This window comes from Sinohyriopsis cumingii, chromosome 6 (genome assembly GCF_028554795.1).
Source record: "Sinohyriopsis cumingii isolate HCF-2022 chromosome 6, ASM2855479v2, whole genome shotgun sequence".
Lineage (NCBI taxonomy): Eukaryota > Metazoa > Mollusca > Bivalvia > Unionida > Unionidae > Sinohyriopsis > Sinohyriopsis cumingii.
Window position 1 is genome coordinate 36,550,327 of NC_142966.1, and position 22,877 is coordinate 36,573,203.

The following is a 22,877-nucleotide window of genomic DNA, read 5'->3' on the forward strand; positions in this document are numbered from 1 at the left end:
GGGAGCAGACTGGTCCGATGGTAGGATTCGAACCTCTCGATCGTGAGTCCGGCACTCTAGCCACTGAACCACCGTGGCTGCCTATTTATAGGAATACTGTCACGTAAATAACGTATTTACTCGCATACAGGACTGGTCCAACTGAAAACAGCACAGACCCAGATCGGCCGCCGCCTAACTCGGTTTGTTAAGAGTAATAAGTAAAACAAACAAGCATATCCATGATCTTTAGGCGGATTATGCTACGGCAGATCAGCATCCATGTGTTTTGCAGTTGGACTCGACTTATAAGCGAGTACATACGGTAAATCGCATGAAACGGTGTGTAATTTAAACTAAAACACAGCATTACTAACACGTATATATGACGACACAGACAGACCAATATATATATATATATATGGATATCAATATATATATATATATATATATATATATATATATATATATATATATATATATATATATATATATATATATATATATATATATATATATATATATGGATATCTTCATACCAGATAGAGGGAAAGGTAAATCCTTATTACGAAAGTTTGGATCGGTTTTTTAGAATAGCGTGAAAGCATGACAGTTACATACTTACCATTTTCAAGCTGCCTGATTTGTCGTCTCAAAGAAGCTTCTTAATTTCCTTCGTTGTTTTGTACTCATAGACCAAAAGAGCTTAAGGGATGAGGTGTTGTCTGTCGTCCGCCTGTTCGCATGTGCTTATAATCGCAACTATTAAACTACTTGTAGGATTGTCATGAATCTTCAAACACACTTTCATCCTGTTGTCTAGTTTGTCTTAAAAGAAAATGGTGCAATGTACATCCAAAAACATTTTAACAATGTTGTTATCGCCACCTCTCCTGAACGAAAATAGTGCTGCCAAGAGTTTTGTATTGCACCCATCTTGAAAATCATTGTTATTGTAACTGAACGTCATGTTAACATCGGTTTTCCACCAGAAGACGTTTTGTGATGTCTTTATGGTCGTATATGATTTAATGGTCCTACAATATGTATTGTGATACTAAATGATGTCATGTTGGTCCTAAATGATATCACATTGGTTTTAAATGATGTCATATTGGTCCTAAATGATATCACATTGGTCTTAAATGATGTCATGCTGGTCCTAAATGATATCACATTGGTCTTAAATTTTGGCATGTTGGTCCTAAATGACACCACCTTCGTCTTAAATCATATCATGTTGGTCCTAAATGATACCACATTGGTCTTAAATGATGTCATGTTGATCCTAAATGATATCACATTGGTCTTAAATGATGGCATGTTGGTTCCAAATGATATCACCTTTGTCTTAAATGATGTCATGTTTGTCCTAAATGATATAGCCTTGGTCTTAAATGATGTCATGCTGGTCCTAAATGATATCACATTGGTCTTAAATGCTATCATGTTGGTCTTAAATGGCATCATGTTGGTCCTAAATGATATCACCTTGGTCATAAATGATGTCATGTTGGTCCTAAATGATATCACATTGGTCTTAAATGATATCACATTGGTCTTAAATGATGTCATGTTGGTCTTAAATGATATCACCTTGGTCTTGAATGATGTCATGTTGGTCCTAAATGATATCACCTTGGTCTTAAATGATGTCATGCTGGTCCTAAATGATATCACATTGGTTTTAAATGATATCACATTGCTCTTAAATGATGTCATGCTGGTCCTAAATGATATCACCTTTTTCTTAAATGATGTAATGTTGGACCTAAATGATATCACCTTGTTCTTAAATGACGTCTTGTTGGTCCTAAATGATATCACCGCGGTCTTAAATTATGTCATGTTGGTCTTGAATTAAAATGGTAGCAACCTGACATTCAGTATGCCCATCACATCAGCTAATTTACAAATCTTGTTTTTGCTGAAGAATATCAGAAATGGCTTAAACACTCATCTGTTAAAAAGGAATAAATGCTATGGAAATTCTTTTGGGACAGTAGAGCATAGTCGCTTCTTGGGACTCTTGTAAACAATCATACTTACATTGCCTTTTGTATAATATGTAGTATTTGTGATTGTAAATTATTTAATGAGCAAATGATAGCTATCTGTTTCATTTTTAGATTCATATGACCTTGACATTTGAGCTGGAATCCAGAAAGCAGGAAGGGTTCCAGCTGAATCATAAAGATTGTCAGCAATATTGATTTGCAAACCTGTTAAAAATAAATTACATTACCTATTTAGATTCACATAAATACAATGAAAACCTTGAACATTGGAACAAATGTAACATTTTAATCTTGTGCTGTATCGTTTTTTGTTTTTGTGTGTTTTCTTTCTGTTATGGCTATATCGGTATCGTGTAATGTCAGGCTACTAATCATTTCTATTATTTGATGTGTACAGTATGAACAGCTGGGAAAGACATTTATTATTGCATTGATCCATAACTGTAGTAAAGAAAACAAGACATTAAATGTAAATATAGAAATAATTTAATGTACATTTTTTCTTCTTAAAAGTCAGGCATCTTGTAAACACGTAGCAGGTAATTCACACTAATCAAACCCCTGTATATTTAGAACTAATATTTATGGAATCGTGACTCGCACTAAAGCGATGAAAGGTGTCCCCTGCAGTCACGAATGCTATTTGTTGTATAGGCTTTTAGGATAATATATTATCGTTGTACATTGTACCAGAAAATTAATTGCACAGTTTTCACCAACAATATATATATATATATATATATATATATATATATATATATATATATATATATATATATATATATATATATATATATATTAATTAAAGAAATCTTCCTTGGTTTTTATTTACCTGATGTGGTACTTTCTATAGCCTCATATTACAATGTATTTTCCTGTCGAGATTTTGGAGACCATTTTATTTATTTTTTTTTTTATTCTTCTTTCTCTTTTCTTACCTCGCTTCTGTGCCTTTGCTATTGGTTTGGATTGCCGCAGTTTTAAAACTAATCCAACATATTGCTTCGTTCGATGAAAAACAATCATAATATGATCTTGAAAACTTCCCAAAATTAAGAAGCCATTCCCAAAGGAGTTTTGCTGACATTCATTATTGAATGTTTCCTATTAAAATGTATGATGACGAATATGCATTGCTGTGTATGTATGTATGTATGTATGTATGTATGTATGTATGTATGTATGTATGTATGCGTGCATGTATGTTTGGTGTGTGTGTATGTATGTTTGTATGTATGAATGTGTGTGTATATGTATGTATGTATGTGTGTGTGTGTGTATGTATGCATGCATGCATGTATGTTTGGTGTGTGTGTGTATGTGTATGTTTGTATGTATGAATGATGTGTGTATGTATGTATGTAGGTATGTATGTATGTGTGTATGTATGTATGTATGTATGTATGTATGTATGTATGTATGTATGTATGTATGTGTGTATGTATGTTTGTATTTATGAATGTGTGTGTGAGTATGTATGTATGTATGTGTGTATGTATATATGTATTTGTGTGTGCGTATGTATGTTTGTATGTATGAATGTGTGTGTGAGCATGTATGTATGTATGTATGAATGTATGTATGTATGTATGTATGTGTGTGTGCGTATGTATGTTTGTATGTATGAATGTGTATGTGTGAGTGAGTATGTATGTATTTGTATGTATGTATGTGTGTGCATGTATGAATGTGTGTGCGTGTGTGTGAGTATGTATGTATGTATGTATGAATGTATACATGTATGTATGCATGTATGCATGTATGTATGTATGTATCAGTGTATCCCCTATGGGTGCAAGACTGAGAGTCAAAAATCTCCTTGTTGTCAAAACTGGGGGTCAGACTGAGTTAAAAAACAAACTTTGGTATCAAAACTGGGGGTCAAATTTAAAATGTGGGGGTCTCTGAAGCGCAGATGAGGGTAAAGGGAAACACTGGTAGGTATGTCTGTCTGTACGTATGTATGTATGTATGTATTTGTGTGTGTATGTGTGTGTGTATGTAGGTTTGTATGTGTATATGTATGTTCGTATGTATGTATGTATGTATGTATGTATGTAAATAAAGGTGTGTATGCATGTATGTATGAAAACTGCATTTCTTACTCGTCACTCTGCTTGCATTGTTTACCCAGCTAGATAATCATGTTGAATATAATTACCATGCCATACTACTTCATAATTGTCACTAATATAACTATTACTTACCTACTCATTCACTCGTCTAAACTGTCTACCTTCGCAACAATTTTACGTATCCACCTTGCCAGCTATCATCCTCTGGTGCTTCTAGCTATGTATCTACCGGCACATAATGGGGCTCAGCTACCGATCTGCCCGACGATAACCTATTGTACCGCTTAATAACTAAATACATGTCAATAACCACCATTTGAGTTCAGCGAATGGGTAAGGATGCTGTGACAGTGATCGCTATTTATTTCCTATCCGCGTATTTTACAGGATAAAAAATACGAGCTAAAAAGTGTCAGGTTCATTTAGCTATTACACCTTCTTCGAACTCTTTGGATCGTATTATCAACGCCATTATTGATCGCCGATTGGTTACATTCCCATAGCATTCCGTGGACAGAGATGGCATACTGGTGACTGTAAATAACCTTGTGCAAGCATCAAACTGGTGTTTAATTGCTACTGTTCGCTCTCTAGACTGAAAGGGAACACGAACAATAACATAACCTCCTGAAGTTCGCCGCCTCGATGTTGTTGTGATATTTTGTGTCATGTTATTGTCAATCACTTAACACTTAAACATTGCAATGACTTCGAAAAGAAATCTTTTTGAGCAGAACAATCTACGGATTCAAGTGAATGCAACCCTTACGAGGGGTCTTTTAGAGCAGGAACTTCTAAATGAAAACGAAAATGGAAGCGAGCCTCATCTTGCAGACATTACGAACGATATCTTGCTTTCGCAGTATTGTTTTCATCTCTTACGGCATCCATCAGTCGCCAATTTTGGTCGTCTGAGAGCGAAACTAAAATGCGAAGACCGGCGATGGATGGATGTCTTTTTACAAAATGGAGGACTAGATATGTTGTTTGAATGCCTGGGCGCTCTAAGCGTCTATGTCGGATCTTTTACAAACCTTGTCTTGAGGTTAGAATGTGTCATGTGTATCAAGACGGTGATGAACTCTCGAGTTGGATGTCAGTGTCTGGTGATGTCAGGGACTTACGCGCCAAAATTTGCAGCAGGTAATTAAATGCAATTAAAGGTAATTAAATGCGATTAAATCTCTAATCAGATAAACTTCTGTCATGTGGGTTCTGCTTGTTGACAAGTTATTGTGAAAGAGAAAACTAGTACTTTCGAGGAACGTATTATCTGACATTTATGAATGAGGTATTTTCGATGGTATGCTTTAAAAATAATATGCCTAATAATTATCTCAGGATAGCGGAAAACGGTATTATGAATTATGTTTTTTGAATTAAAAAACACAACCCCAAAACCACCAAATTATCACGAAAATAAAGCTGCAATCTTTAAAATAGGTAGGATTTTTTTTTCATACATAGGAAAGCTCTAGTTTTGATCTGCATATATTTGAGTTTTTCCTTTTAAGGAAAATGGTAGATTTTTCCACATCGAAGTCAACAAAGTAAAATGGGTGGGCCTTTTCTTTTAAAATACTTTTCACGTTTGCTGATGGCTATATTTCTTTCATTATTTCTAACCTTTACGCTGCATGTTTCTACAAGGTTAAAATGTTATTTACATCATTGCTTTTTTCTTATATATTTACCTTTATACAAATGTAATTTTCATTTTTATTCTGTTTTCTAAGCAGTATTCTTTGTGTGCATCGACGAGTTTACAATGAAGTGACGTTTCTCATCAAATAGTTTGACATTTTTAACTTGCGTGACAGGTTGATATTTTATTTACAACTTCTTATTGATATGCACAGATGGAATGAAATACATACGTATAAAAACGGCATATCGTCATATCCTTGTCATTCGCAAAATGTGTGGGTAAAAAAATAGCACAGTATCATTAAAATAAAACTGATATAATACTTTATATATTATGTCAGTGAAACTTGTAAAATTATTTTTACACGAATTACTTCAAACATGTGAATAAATAAAAAATCGTTACTTCAGGAAGTTTATATAACCCTTGGATGGGCCATGTTTTTTTTTCTTCTTGTGAGATATCTTATTGGAATCTTTAACCAACTGGTTACCGTTTTACTTTCCTTTCAAAAGTATTTTACAATTTTAACTCTGTCCTTTCAATTGGCTCCATATGGATGCTATTGTACTAATGTGCCGTTAAATTTTAATGCGTATATGTGTTTACCATTCATGTTTATATTTACTGAATGTTTACGTTTATTCAAGGCTCCTTCATTCAGAATTGTAATGCAGTCTTTTATTTTATACATTTGTAGAACTTGACTTTTAATTGGCACCATATAATCCTTATTTTGGAAACGTTCTCTTAAGCCATATACATACCGTACCCTGTACATACCGTACCATTCTTCCTTTCTAACGTGAACTGTATTGTTGAGGTAGAGGGTTTCGTCGCCAAGCGACTAGCTTCTTATATTCACGTACAAAATGGCTTTTATTTCTCTTTTGTGATATGGTGTAAAAAAAATAAAAGAAATAATAGAAATGGTATTTTAGAAATGATGTTTCTTGCAGAATCTAGTGACATCAACCCCTAATTTTATGTCATTCGAATTGTGTCACTTTTGTACATTTTTACGAACCATGTATGACTGTTGCACAGATTTACGTTCCGGTTTAAATCACAGCTTATGTATTTTCTTGTCATCTCGTTTAATCTTGTAGATTTCTAAGCTTTCAAATCCTTCCTGTACGATAAGAAAATTTGTTTCAGAAAATATTCCATAATGTAATGAATCTGACATAATATTGCACTGCCCGTTTTTCTTAAAACGCGTAACAGTTGTGTATTTTCCGCAAAAAAAGAGCATTCTTGCCAGTTAACGGACTCCACACAGGAAAGCACAAAACGGACGCGATGATTGTATGTGGCACTCGACAGTAAGAATACAATTCATCACACCAGGGATTATAGAATCATATGCGCTCGGTGCTTTGGTTCGATCTATGATCCTGCATGCCAGCTTTAAAAGTGATAAATTCAGAATGACAGCTCTGGTGAAGTGTACAAGTTTTACGCTGAGGTGCTAAACTTACTTCGTCTTTTCTGTCGATATCATGATGAATCCATTCCAAAGTGTAAGTATAAAATAAATAATTAAAGTTGCTGGAAAATATCCAACTTTATAAATGTATCAGCTGTTCGTTTAATGTACATTGAAACGCTGAGCATTACAAGTTTTTGGGAGAGAAGAGGTGGCTGAGTTATTATTTTTTGGACTCGTGACTGAAAATTTACGGGTTCGAACCCTGCAATCGGACCAGCATGGGTCAACTTCCGCGTTACGTTTTCTGGCAAGGTACATTACTCCAAAATGCCTTGTCACTAAATAATCTACTTGTGTTGTTCTGCTGTAAAACACAAAACCGAAAACTTCTGCTTAATGCTAATTAAAAGCATACGTGTACAATTATTATTACAGCCGCTGTGCCTAACTTTGGATTTTTTGTGCGTAGTTGGATTCGGTCTCATCGATTCGGGTTGAAACTCTCTTACTCTGTAGGTCTCTATCACAGGAAATCTTTCTCTCTCTCCCTCTCTCTCTCTCTCTCTCTCTCATATACACACACGCAAATTATATATATATATATATATATATATATATATATATATATATATATATATATATATATATATATATATATATATATATATATATATGTGTGTGTGTGTGTGTGTGTGTGTGTGTGTGTGTGTGTGCACACCTCAAAGCACATATTTTATATGTATTAACAACAATTAATGACACTTGAGCAATGTTTTGTTACACTCTTTATACTATCAATAAGACAAGCGGCCAACAGTTCATTATTTCCCCAGTATCTGCTCAACCAAATTGTAATCTACGTGTTCCGTCCCCCGCTATAGTTGTTTGGACTATTTACTGGAGGATATTTAATGTAAATCTCGTTTGTGTGACAATTTATATTGATCTTCACAGAGTTACTTAGGTATGATAATTTCCGTTCATATTAGAACCGCACGAATGTAAGATAATTTAATGAAATGAACAGATAAAGACCAGAAAATGTAAACAGAAAAAGGAACAATGAATAAATCACCGTCAAGGATGTTCAGTTTCCTTGGGTTTAGTGTCTCATGCACGTCAATACATATCAGTGAAGTAAGGTGTGGAGCCTTAAGTGCATGTCGATGCGGTCATGCAGGCACATTTACTCATCTTAAATTAAATACTAATTGTTATCGTAAAATTTATTATTTTGATAGTTTAGACAACGTCTATTTAATCCTGATTATTGAATGTTTTGCATCGTTACTGTCATCAAGAAACTTCCCAGGCGGCAATTTTGAATTGCTATTGCCTTTTACAATGGTGGCCAGGTACTACTCTGTGTGAAAGAAAAAAGCACGTCGCGTTTAATCCTGACAATACAGAGTAGTACTAATTTTATTTTCAACATACGTAGCTTTCACTATGACATCACAACACGCGACATTCAATCCGGTTTGTACCAGACGTACCTTTAGGGTGACATCGTCCGAAAATGCGAGCGTAATTTAACATTTAGTTTATTGTATGTGTTATCAGGACGTGTAAATAATGACCTTACTAAGGAATATGGATGTAGGAAGATCCAAAATAGGCTACTTAATCGCCATTCAAAGGTATGTGTAATCAAATTCTAAAACTCGGCACACGATACATAAATAGTCGGTACTGAACGCATACATGACCTGTATGACTTTTAACACAGAGACACGACTGTAACTAACCATGCCTGGTCAGAGTAAGATTTCAACCATAACTCGCCTGACCTAGATTTTTGCACTCTAGCCACTGGGGCACAGTATCAAAACCGAGGTTCTGGTCTTAATTAATATATGTTGGAAGCACGCCGTGCACAGATGAAAAAGGTAGTTTGTGCGTTACCTTTTCAATAAGATACTCTTTTTCTATGCATGGATTTTAATGTAGCAAGTATTGTACAAGTCAACATAACGCAATCAGTTATTTATGGCAGTCCACGAAACATCAGCTTTACTTAATTCAGAAACAAATTTAAACAACCGCAACGTAAAGCTCCTACTTGATTTGTTTACAAATCAAAAGTGCTGGCGTCTGCGTCCATTGTTTGTTTACAATAGAAAGTAGTTCTTTTATGCACGTGAATGCAGTAGGAAGGTGTGCAATATCATAAAATACTGAACGATTCTGACAATATAAAGTTAACGGAGACACAAATGAGCATATAATAATTAATCAGACGTCACTTTCTTGACCGCTCTATGTATTGAAGACCATTAAATGCTTTGAGATACTGAGCTTAAATGGCGTAATTAAAACTTATATTTTTTACGAAATAACGAAACAAAATTCTGATCTAACCATGAAGTCAACGAAATGAGTACGAGATTTTCGGAACGCTTAAGGAATTTATTTGACCCATCATATCGGCTGCGCAGGCTTTCTGTTGCTGATAGCCGATGTGATCTCAATGATTGTGTCGTACTGACAAGTTTCATTCACCAAATACCATTTTCTTTAAGTATTTATTAAGAAGAATACATAGTCTTGAGCCTGTGCACGTTTTATGAATTTTAAAATACTCATTCAGCTTTAGTTTACTGACAGTAAATTGATCCCCACATTCTTCTATGTAATAATCTTTACTTGGGGATGGATATTAAAACAATGACAAAGATAAAATAATGCACACTATGCTTTACATTAGTAAGTGGTTTGGGATCTTTTGGACCTGATATATAATTTTAAAAAAGTAAACAAACTTAAATAATCCAGGAATGAACCCTCTAACAAGTCTGAAGATTTGGAAAAGAATTATTCTACCCTCGGTCCTATATAGATGTGAACTATGGTCAGATATCACAAACTCAAATATAGAAGAACTTGAGTTATGCCAGAGATATGCAGCGCGACGTATGCAAGCTTTCGATAAATATTCGCCTACGGAGGCAACGAGTAGTACCTTAGGACTCTGGTCAATGGAAGCATACATAGGATGAAATTGCTCTTTTTCAACCGATTGTGTAAGGGCGATTGGACTTTTATCTGGAAAAAGATTTTCATTATGCGCCTATGTCAGTATCTGAACAACCCGCTAAAACAGACGGGATTTATACCTGATATTGACAAAATAACTAAGAAATATGGTATGGGAAGTGTTCTTTTAGACTATGCAGAAAGAGTACAAACTGAAGAAAAACTCATCTGGAATCGACATATTATTGATATTATCCAAAACCATGAAGAAACTACCTGGAGAGCAAATATGGAACTAAGGGATGATTTAATTCACTTCAGAAACATTCATTTGGACTTAAAACCAAGTAATATATGGTTTCTTGGGCGTAAATTTCCATCCATGTTATGGCCTCTCCCTGAAGTAATGAAACTATATGTCATGCCTGTTGGTAAAGTTATGGTATGCAAACTCTGTGGAAAAGAGACTGACGACAGAGCGAAACATCTTATTTTAGGTTGCGAAATGCTGCTTGAGGAACGAAACGTTTTCTTTGAGAGAGTGATTGACTCTTTAGAAGTGAGAGACGGGGTTAACTTATTCAATCAAGAAGACGATATATTGTTGGAGACACTTCTTGGAAGCAGGGTTGACTGCATGTCGTCTATTGACGATGACGTATCAGATACGCTCATGTTGGTGACCGCAAACAGCATAGCTTCATTCTACAATAAAATGTGTGCCCTGCTATCAACTAACATGCCCTAACATGATATTAAAAGTAAGTAGTAGATTAACATTAAATATAAACAATTAAAGGCCAAAGTCTTCTTGTCAAATCCGCAAATTTTGTTGTATGACAGCTGTTTGTGTGTGTGTTTATGTATTTGTTTATGTATTTGTTTATTTTTATTTCCAAGAGATTTCTATATGGTTTTCTGTATTTATATATCTCATTTTGTAAACACATTAGTTGACGATGTATATATGTCATGCTTGCGTTCTCGTCTATGATGGGTCTCATAATCCTATGATATGTATAATATGTATCTTAGCAACCTGATATACTCTTTGTTGTAGAGGTAACTAAATCATTTAGACAGTCAGTCATAGATAAATGCATGCACGCACGCATACGCGCAAACAAGTATATATATGCATAAATACATGCGTCATATAAAGAAAAAAAAAACTACATATAGAATTACACTGTTAAAAGTTTTTCATTTCATTTTCGTTACTATCTCGAACTTAATGCTAAGCACATAACACTATAGACGTATTAACTTTTCGAAATATTATCATCATCAAGCAACTGTTAAAAGATTAGTGCCTTGCTCCGCCAAATGACTGCAGATTTGCATAATTGCAGGCAGTGAGATATTTCGTTTTGTCAATACGGTAGCTGACACAGTATTACTATTGTATTTTTGTCAATTTTCTGTTTTATTTTATGATCTTGTATTATCATGAATTTGTTTATTCTGATGTAATCTCTTTTTAAAGAGGAAATAAAGTCAGTCAGTCAGTCAGTCAGTCATACATACATACATTACATGCATGCATGCATACATACATACATACTACATACATACATACATACATACATACATACTACATACATACATACATACATATATATTGTCAAATCCGCAAATTTTGTTGTATGACAGCTGTATACAGTGCATATGTTTATGTATATATATGTATGTGTATATATATGTAAGTATGGGTGTATGTATGTGTATGTATATGTGTATGTATGTATATGAATGTGTGTGTATATATGCGTATATGAATATGTGTGTATGTGTATATGTATGTATATATATGAATGTTGTTGTTGTTGTTGTAGGGTTTAACGCCATTTTTCAGCACAAGATAGGCTATACATGGCGGCCAGTATAATTGGTGGAGGAAGAACCCTGGAAAACCCCGGGAAGAACCACCGACCCACGAGAAGCTACTGGCAGGCTTTCTCACGTACTCACGTTAGCCGAGCCTGAGACTCGAACTCACGCAGAGGTGAGATGGCAGTGATCCGTAACGGTGAGCGCTTTAGACCACTCGGCCACTCGGGGCCCCTATATATATGAATGTATGTGTGTATATGTGTATATGTATATGTGTGTATGTATGTATATATATATGTGTATGTGTGCATGTATATGTGTATGCGTGTATATGTGTATGTGCATATATGTGTGTATGTGTGTGTGTGTGTGTGTATGTATATATATATATATATATATATATATATATATATATATGTGTGTGTGTGTGTGTGTGTATTTGTTGATGTATATTTCCTAGAGATTTCTGTATGGTTTTCTGTATTTATATATCTCATTTTGTAAATGCATTAGTTGACGATGTATATATATCATGCTTGCGTTTTCGTCTATACTGTGTCTCATAATCTTATGATACGTATAATATGTTTCTTAGTAAAGTGATATAATCTATGTTGAAGAGGTAATTAAGTCATTTAGACAGTCAAGTCAGTCATAGATAAATGCATGCACGCATGCATACGCGCAAACAAGTATATATATGCATAAATACGTGTGTCATATGAAAAGAACTACATATAGAATCACACTGTTATAAGTTTTCCATTTCCTTTTCGTTGCTATCTCGAACTTAATGTTAAGCACATAACAATATAGACGTATTAACTTTTCGAAATATTATCATCATCAAGCAACTGTTAAAAGATCAGTGCCATACCCAGCCAAATGATTGCAGATTTGCATAATTGCAGGTATTGAGATATTTCGTTTTGTCAATACAGTAGCTGACACAGTATTACTATTGTATTTTTGTCACTTTTCTGTTCTATTTTATGATCTTGTATTATCCTGAATTTGATTAATCTGATGTAATCTCTGTTGAAGAGGAAATAAAGTCAGTCAGTCAGTCGGTCATACATGCATACATACATACATCCTTACATCCATCCATACATACATCCATGCATGCATGCATGCATACATACATACATACATACATACATACATACATACATGCATGCATGCATGCATGCATGCATGCATAAATACATACATACATACATACATACATACATACATACATACATATATTGGTCTGCTCGTTAAGACTTGTTTTAATATCGCGAGAAATATGGAATATAATAGGTGTACCTTTCTTTGTGTGTATGTGCGTTTGTGTGACTTAGTGTCTCGCATTGAAAATGCGAATTTTAAACATTCATAGGTTAAGATTGTAAACTTTGATCTTTGGTTTGAGATTTTAGTTACTGAGTTTAACAATTCAAATAGAATCTCATTTGTATGGGTTCCAAGTCTTAGAACTTGATTTGTGCAATCTCTTTCGTTCTCTGTAATTTAGCACAGCGCCTTAAGCCATAAATATATTTGTTTGATGTTCAGAACTGAACAAATAATGCTTCCTATCAAGCATGTTAATAATAATATTGCAACGTTCTATACTTGTTCAAGAAGTCACGTGTTTCCGTAACAAAATGATTGTAATCTCCGTTTCTGATTCATATTTCAATATTAGTCTCTACTCATTGCTTGCCAGACTTTAATAACCATTTGCGCACACTCTCTTTTCTTACTAGCCGATAATTATTTTTTATATTTTCGATTCAGTCCTGTCCAAATCTAATTTAGTCACGTCAAAGTAAGGTATTATGTTCAAAACCAGATTAATACGTCAAAAATGGGGCACAGTTTAGTGGTCAGTAAATGCCCAAACTTTTTAATAAATGAAATTAGTCCATAGCTGTTTTCTTTCTCTCTGTATACATGTTTTGCGAAGCTAAGATCTTTTGACATGTTTATCGAAATTCAGATCCTTTGACATGTTTGTCCAAATTCAGATCCTTTGACATGTTTGTCCAAGCTCAGATCCTTTGACATGTTTGGCCAAGCCCAGATCCTCTGACGTGTTTATCCAAACTCAGATCCTTTAACTTGTTTGTCCAAACTCAGATCCTTTGACATGTTTGACCAAGCTCAGATCCTTTGACATGTTTGTCCACGCTCAGATCTTTTGACATGTTTGTCCAAGCTCAGATCATTGGACATGTTTGTCCAAAGTCAAATCCTTTGACATGTTTGACCAGTCTCAGATCATTTGTCATGTTCGTCCAAGCTCAGATCCTTTGACATGTTTGGACAATCTTATATCCTTTGACATATTTGTTCAAGCTCATATCCTTTGACATGTTCGTCCACGCTCAGATCCTTTTTGACATGTTTCACCAATCTCAGATCCTTTGATATGTTTATCAAACTTAGCTCCTTTGACATGTTTGTCCAAGTTCAGATCCTTCGACAGTTTTTCCAAGCTCAGATCCTTTGACATGTTTGACCAAACTCAGATTTTTTGACATGTTTGTCCACGCTCAGATCTTATGACATGTTTGTCCAAAGTCAGATCCGTTGACATGTTTGACCAAGCTCAGATCTTTTGACATTCACATAGAAAAAATAGAGTAAAAGTATGGCGATTATTTAATCACTGAACATATGTGCCAAAATAAAACCAAGATACACTCATTATTGTAATAAAAGTTACTCTTACTAAGTACATTTCACGTGCAATGGATATAAGTCGAAATCTGTCAAAGCATGCTTATTTTGTTTCACTCTTTCATATTTTATATTTCGTTTCATTAGCCTACTCACACTTGCCCGAAGGCCGATTTTTCTTATGTGTTATAGTAATTTACCGAGATAATCCAAGGCCGATTCTTCTGATGTGATATAGTGATTTACCGTGATAATCCAAGGCCGATTCTTCTAATGTGCTATCGTGATTTACCGTGATAATCCAAGGCCGATTCTTATAATGTGCTCTAGTAATTTACCGTGATAATCAAATGCCGATTCTTCTAACATGCTGTTGTAATTTACCGTGATGATCCAAGGCCGAGTTAAACCGCTCCGGTTGCCTAGTAGTTATAGCGTCCGCCTCGGCTGCGGGAGATTGTGGGTTCGATCCCCGGCCGAGTCATACCAAAGACGAAAATGGTACTAACAGTTGTCTCGCTTGGCACTCAGCATTAAGAGGTTAGTATTAGGACTAGTTGGCCTGGTGGCAGGAAAATGTGACTGGGCGAGACATCATGCAACATGTCTGCGGCATGATGCCCCAGTGCTAGAAATTACCATAAACTGCAACACTGCAGACATCGTAGCGATATGACTGCAAAATTGTTAAAGCTACGTTAAAAATCCAAATCACACACACACACACATACACCAAGAATCTTCTAATGTTCTATAGTAATTTACCGTGATAATTCATGTCCATTCTTCTAATGTGGTATAGTAATCTACCGTGATAATCCAAGAGTTATTGCCATGGACCTCCTTTCTTTTTTTAATTAATTGAAATATCCCCCCCCCCCCCAGGCTTCACGTGGTAATTGCTAACTCATCTTTTAGTTCGTGAACCATTATCTTATTACTTTCGGTTTTAAATCTCTGCAGGGTAACTCTGGTCTAACTTACAAGAAGCTAATGAAGTAATAAAAGATAATTTGGTAAAAAGATCATTGGGTTACTGTTTTGTCTTGATGCTCACAAAGAAATCTGTCCAAGTTAATGACACTACAAATGTGTAATTGGAAGATCGTAATGCTGTCTAAGATTTCACTGATGTGCCATAAAAAGACCAACAATAGTGCCTTATCGTGCCTTCATATAAGGTTTCGAAGAACGATAATATCTATAGAGACGTTTCAATTAATTAAAACACGAGATGCAAGCAGTATGAAAAAGTAACTCCATTTTACTTAGGGCATGAACCTATTTACGTTGTGCATTCGTCGTGCATCCTTCCACATCTAATATTTTCAAAGTCTTTTGAAAAATCGCAGAGCATCCCCTAACAACGGTTTGACTCCATAGCAACCACATGGAACATATATTTTTTAAGGTCTTCTCCAGATTGGCCGAACTAATGTCAACCAAATAACTTAGCAATGTCTTTGGACATGGTCTGTCAATTTTTATTGGGGATAACTCCTCTAGCTTCTTAGAAACAGTATGGAAACCCCATATTCAAGTTCTTCAGAACGGTTCAGAAAGTTGTGATCAAACGTGATAGAAATGTTTACTAGGATATGTTTTATCAAAATGTCCACGGTGATAATCCAGTACATGTAAATGGTATGGTTTCCATAGCAATCGTTTGGAAATTTTTTCACTTTCTTCTTCAGAATGGCCTAGCCAGTTTTATCAAATTAGCATGAATGTTCATAGGATACATATACAAATTATATCGTAGATTGTTCCGTTAACAAGGTGTACCTTCCTTAGCAACCATATGCAGAACCTATTTTCAATTTCTTCGCTACAAGAGTTGAACCAATTTTGACCAAACATGATAGGACTGTTTCCTTAGACAGGATATAATATAACTGGTATTGGGATGGCTCTCCTAGCAATGGCATTGCTTTCATAACAAGCGCATGGAAAACCTATTTTTAACCTGCTATCTAGCACGGATGAACGAATTTGTATTAATCTTGACAGGAGTAAAAAGGAAGACACAATCTGTTCAGACCGCTTCTGTATTTTTTTTTCTTCGATTGGATTGACACTAGGATTTGCCGAAAAGTTACGAATTCAAACAAATATTTCTTGGTCCATCCTTTATTCGTAAATAAGGTGTTTTACCAAGTTTGTGTGCAGAGTATCTGTTCGTGCAACGGTGTGATTTCCACAGCAACCACGTGTGAAATCTATATCATACAAAACACAAAAATTTGCATCCATAAAATACACAACACTATGCATCCATACATTACGCAATAATATGCATCCCTACAATATAGCGCGAGTTATAGTCTCATTATTATATCAACTCCTACAATATTATCGCTGCCGGTTTTGTCATGTGACTTATTTACACTTCTGACTGTGTGGGTTCAAGTCTCGGGCTCGGCCAGTGTAGGCATCTGCAAAAGCTTGCCAGAAGCTACCCATGGTCAGTGTTTCTTAGGGAGGTTTTCCCGGGTTCTTCGTCCATCTGTTATACTGGCTGCCATGTATAGCCTAACAAGTGATGAGAATGGCGCTAAATCAACAACATTATTATTGTGTACGGTTTGGTACATTAAAATCCAGACTGTTTTGTTTTCAATTTACCAAAATAAACACTAGATTTTATATGAACTTTATGCGTGCAAAAAGAAGTATTTTAGTTCCCGTATGAATATTCGTTGTATGTCTTAAGTTGAATGAATTTTGACGCATTCTTTAACAAAAGGGGAATTATCTAGTATTTCGTATGCTTCTAATAGATATAAAATAAATAATTACTCAATGAATATAGTTGGATAAAATCAGTACTGCTTGCCTTTCTTCGTTCAGAGGGGCATGTCTGGCAAATGTGTTTACGATATGTGTGCGTGTACAGTGAATGCCATAGAAAAGGGAACTAAACTCGGACCTCTTTTCTCAGTCATCGCAGAATTTATTTCCACCACCTTTGAGTGATCAGTCGGTTCATTTCTGCATTAATGAAATCACAAATCAATTTCTTTTTTATTATTTATCAAAGGAACGATCTTTTCAACAGGAATAAAATGAGATGATGTGCGTCATGTTTGTGAAAAATACCCGTGTAGGTGGTACACACTACACGGCCCGATGAGAGCGGCTACACCGATAACATGAAAATAGTTTAAGGTTGAAGTCTATTACTGGGTAAGATTTACATGGGCTTCTACCGAAAAATTATCATAATATCTTACGGTAATTATTTTCAGGCAATCATCAACCTTCATTCTTCATTCGTAAGTTCGACGGTCAATCCAATTAACCATACCTTGAATGTATACCGACAGATGTCATTAACTGCCGTTCAGACCACCTTGGTTATTTACGAATAAAGGATGGACCAAGAAATATTTGTTTGAATTCGTAACTTTTCGACAAATCCTACTGTCAATCCAACCGAAGAAAAAAAAATACAGAAGCGGTCTGAACAGATTGTGTCTTCCTTTTTGCTAAGCAATATCCGACGAAGAAACTGTATGATTGTTTAATTAAATTACCGAGCCGCTATACATGCAAAACATATTTTTGTCTGGCAGAGACGGCAAAGGTGGTCACAATGCTTCATTGTTTTGAAAAAGGTATTTAATATACGACCACACATAGGTTGCTTCCTTAGTTCTTAACAAAATTAAAGTTGGCTCTGACCACACATAACACCGAGAGGAAAAATTACTGCAAACCTTGCGTGTGACTACATTCGTGGGTACTGATCCGGAAGTAATAATTGTGTTTTGAATCCTATCTGGTCATCTTTTTATGGCCAGTAGTCAACACTCTTAGATATGCATGCCACACATATTTCAACTTTGCTCATCATATCTGATTATTTTCCATAGCCAACTAGGAGTGTTTACAACTGTCCGAAATTGTGTAGTGTTTGTGTTCAGCAAGGTGCATTGTTTGTACTTGATGCTTTTAAGACCCGTAAACTAAGTTAGCTATATCGTCTTTAAGTATAGGATTTTTCAATGCAGTAACATATTATTTCGTGTAGAAGGTAATTTCTATGTGAACTATTTTTAAATAAGTAATTACGTTTAAGACAATTCTAAATGAAAATTTTAATTATATTTTAAGGCATGTAAGTTAAACTTTTATACAAATTTTAAAACATAAAGATGCCAAATTTTGTCGGCAAAAATTAGCAATACATTATATTTAAGACAAGTGGTAACATGGGCTTGTGCAGCTTACAACATTTGCTCGAGGTGTGTGAAACACAATAGTTCATCGTGATGTTTTGAGGCAAATTGCAATATGCCTGTTCAAATGGATATAGTTGTACGCAATAAAGAAACAATGATAAGTGATTTGTTTCCTCCAGATTTTACCATATCAGGTACTCAGTTTTTAGGATAGATAATAGTTCACTCAGATTCCCGACAGTCATGTGACTAGTACAATGTTGTATGCCAAATATACAACACGTTTCATGCCAGTAACCATAAATGGTGAAACAGTAACAGAACATTGATGTCGCTGTCTCTTGAAGATCTAAACCACCTCTTTGGGGTACAATATACCAGTGCGTTAGTATCAACTAATCCTGGTGACTTTTGCCGGGTACATTGGAAACGGTCTAACTAGACATTGGTATCACCCCCTGACTATTGGAAAGCATCCAAGCTAATCCAACTTCTCCGTCTCGTTCCGAATATTAGGCCAGATATAAACAGAGATTAAACATTTTTGTTTGATCTCACTGGATCACTGAGATGTAGATGGATGAAGTGAACATTTTGTTATATATCGTAGTTTCAGAATGACATTAAGTGCACAAGCATACAAAGAAATAAAACCGTTAAACCTTACATAGTGACACTCAGTAACGGAAAGTAATGGACGTATTGAGAAAAAAATATGAATTCCCAAAATATGTGAGTTTTAAGAGGTATGTTTATAAGCGTATGCCCATCCATTCTAAATTGTCAATAAGGTACACCAGGTTTCATAAAGTATCGGGCATTGTGTGTGGGGTGTGTGATTATTTGCGCAACAATTAGTACATAATATTGTACGGGGAGGTTGAGTGACAAAGTACTAAATTAAACGATATTTTCGTAAGTATGCTAAATCAATATTTAAACAACATTTGTGGACATTTCAAGTGTAAAGACCATGCTGTGTGCCGGACGGATTTTGACATGTTACCACGTACTCATTAGGATCAAGTACAAAGAGTTCATTCATATAATTTGAATGAAAATACTGATCCGTTTTTAAGTGTATCAGTCAGTAATCATTAGGTGGAATAGCTCATCTTAATATATGCCTTGTCCGTCGTACATTCCAAGCTATATTGCATTTTGTCTGTCTGTCTGCCTCACTCAGATGCGGTCTCAACCAGTTCATGAGAGATAGAGAGAGATTTTAATTTTTAACGTAGTTTTAATAATTTTCAGTCTTCTGCTACGATGTCTGCAGTGTGGCAGATAATTGCGATGTCCAGCACTGGGGCATCGTGCCACATACACGTAGCATCATGTCCCACCCAGTCATATTATCGTGACATTAGGCCGACCATTCCTAACACAAATCTCCTAATGACGAGGCCAAGCGAGGCATCTGCTTGTACCATTTTTAAAAGTCTTTGTTATGACTCGGCCGGGATTCAAACTGGCGACCTCCAGCATCCGAGGCGGACGCTCTAACAACTTACGCCACCGGAGTGGTCAAATAATTTTTCATGATTAATGTTTCAAGAAAGTGAGGATGCTTGTACAAAGTGGTTATGTAGAACAGGGTAGATGTAATACCTTGTTAAATTACAAATATGGCTGTTCAATTTGCACGATGTTTGTTTAATATCGATATTGCAATTTAAATGGCAAGAATCACTGACAGGATTTCGCTTGCTTTTGTCTTTCAACGGTGCCAAAAGTACACGCAGTATAGCAGTCGACCTACAACAAAGCCATTGTCTTGGGGGTTTCTTTTCTTTTCTGAAGAGTAATCGTTCATTATGTACAGGCTAGAAACATGTCAGGAAACTTGAAAATATAAAATTAACCCGCAACGACAGAGCTGAAACATGACAATAGAATAATAATAATGAAGAAAATAAAATTGTCGAATAAAATGAACGTTATGCAGCCGTATAGCACACCTGCGTTGCACTCTTATATGAAAGCCATGAAATAAAACGTATTTTGCGTGCAGATTTTGAAATTTAATTTCAATTTATGTGACTTGGTTATTCATTACTTTCATTTTATTAGACTGTTGTATACTTCGTACACCTTTCTACATTTTAAGTGCAATTGATGGCGATGTTTTAAAGACTGGATCAGGGAACAGAAATGGTCACTAGCCAATACATTATATGACATGCATGCCGTTTATTCATGACAACGATACTGAATATATTCAAATATCATTCTGTTAACAACATCCAGTGTTTTAGATAAATGGAGAGGTGGTAAAGATTCCGAGTTTTACTTTTCACGACTGAATTCTATTAATGATTTCACATGCAATGATATGAGTATTCACTTTAGGCTTGGCTTCTCCACTTTGGGAAAAATTCAAGAGAAGCAGATATACAATACATTTAAACGGATAACCATTCTGTATCAAAGGTCATAGTTCAAGCTTAATCTTACTTAAATTAAAAAGTCATGGCTTTATTTTTTTTCGTTTCAGCGCTAGACACAAACAATGTTATGGTCAAGAAACAAGTGTTTGAGCTTCTATCTGCCTTATGCGTTTACTCCCCAGATGGTTACCGGCTGACTCTCAGCGCTCTCGACAGCTACAAGGTAAATAATAATAATATTAGTGATAATAATAATAATAATAATAATAATAATAATAATAATAACAATAATAACAGTGATAATAATTTTTGAAGACTTTCTATCAGTGACAAGGTATTTTTATTAAAAGGGTTTTCATAAACAAAATTGAAGAGGAAAAGGACGGGTCATTTCGATGAGTCTGTCTTCAAAGAAAGTTGGTTATGTACTGCTGTAAGATGTTGTCTCCAACTTTATCTTAAAAGACCATCTTATAGCCTTATACAGGCAATATAAAATGAGCTTCAGATCGATATATTGAGAAGCCCTTGCGCACGTACAGAGGGATAATGGATAATATGAGGTGACAACAGTATTCTATTATTTTCTTGTTCCATAACATATTTCCCCTTGGTCAAATTGCACCACCATACCCCTGAATATCATTGACATACGTAAGTAAACATACACACACACACACAAGCACACATTTGAAAATCATTAAATGATAGAATGTATGTACCTAATATGACATCATCACATCACTCCTGACCGCGATGTATCGAGTGTGAAGACTTTCCTCGATGTAGATATATCAAAAAAGTTAATTTTATTATACCTTTAACCGCACATCCGACAGTCGGAGTACTGATGTTTAGCCTGGTACTCTGGCTTGCCATTACGCTTCGCACACGAGGCCAGGCACGCACCGTTGAATGGCCGATAACAGTGGAGAAATTCAATATGGCGGAAGTAATTAAAAAAGTGCGTTTAACCTAACAGTGGAGTAGAGAATGTGTTTTCAAACCACTAAACATTATTACTGTTTTATTCGAAGAAAAGCAGACTATTTTCCCATTCGATGAAGACGTGAAATTTGTACATTTTTCGACTCGTAGAATGTATTATATATATATATATATATATATATATATATATATATATATATATATATATATATATATATATACAGAGAGAGAGAGAAAGACAGACAGACAGAGACAGACAGATAGAGAGATGTATAAGTTAAATAAATCTTTACCTCAGTAAACGAAACGAGGCTAACAATCGCAAAGAAAACTACCCATATAAAGACTATTATATTTTGACTTGTATGGCTTAGTCTTTTCCCTCTCGCACATACGGACATTACGCATAATTTTCTGATTGCATGATAAGATCTGAATCTTGATAAAGTAGACGGATATTAAATACAGTTCTTTATTGATTTAATATGTTCAGGCTGGTACAAATGGCAGTGAAAGATGGCAGTTTTTGGTAGATGTTAAAAAGTTTTACAATGAATTAATACAATCGTACAAAATGAAATACAAATCAAACTACACAATTTCTAAATTAATTATGCGTAGCTGTTTTAAACCTGAAAGTGAACGGAATAATTTTCTTTCAAGTAATTGTTATTGAAAAAACTAAGTATTTTTCGGCATATTTCTTGCATTTAGTTAATGACCA

The 22,877-nt window shown here is 35.0% G+C and overlaps 1 protein-coding gene across 3 annotated transcripts in view; it reads left to right on the forward strand.

The window, feature by feature from the left end:
* The window catches only part of LOC149796718 (inverted formin-2-like), a 207,495-nt gene that overhangs the window by 125,265 nt on the left and 59,353 nt on the right, over positions 1-22,877 (forward strand). For 2 of the 3 annotated variants that reach the window (XM_089961357.1, XM_089961356.1), the window contains exon 3: positions 21,313-21,428. In XM_089961357.1, coding sequence (XP_089817483.1) covers positions 21,313-21,428 — 116 coding nt within the window. Of the gene's footprint in view, positions 1-4,388; positions 5,216-21,312; positions 21,429-22,877 lie in introns of those variants that run through there. The other variant, XM_089961358.1, reaches the window with a different exon arrangement.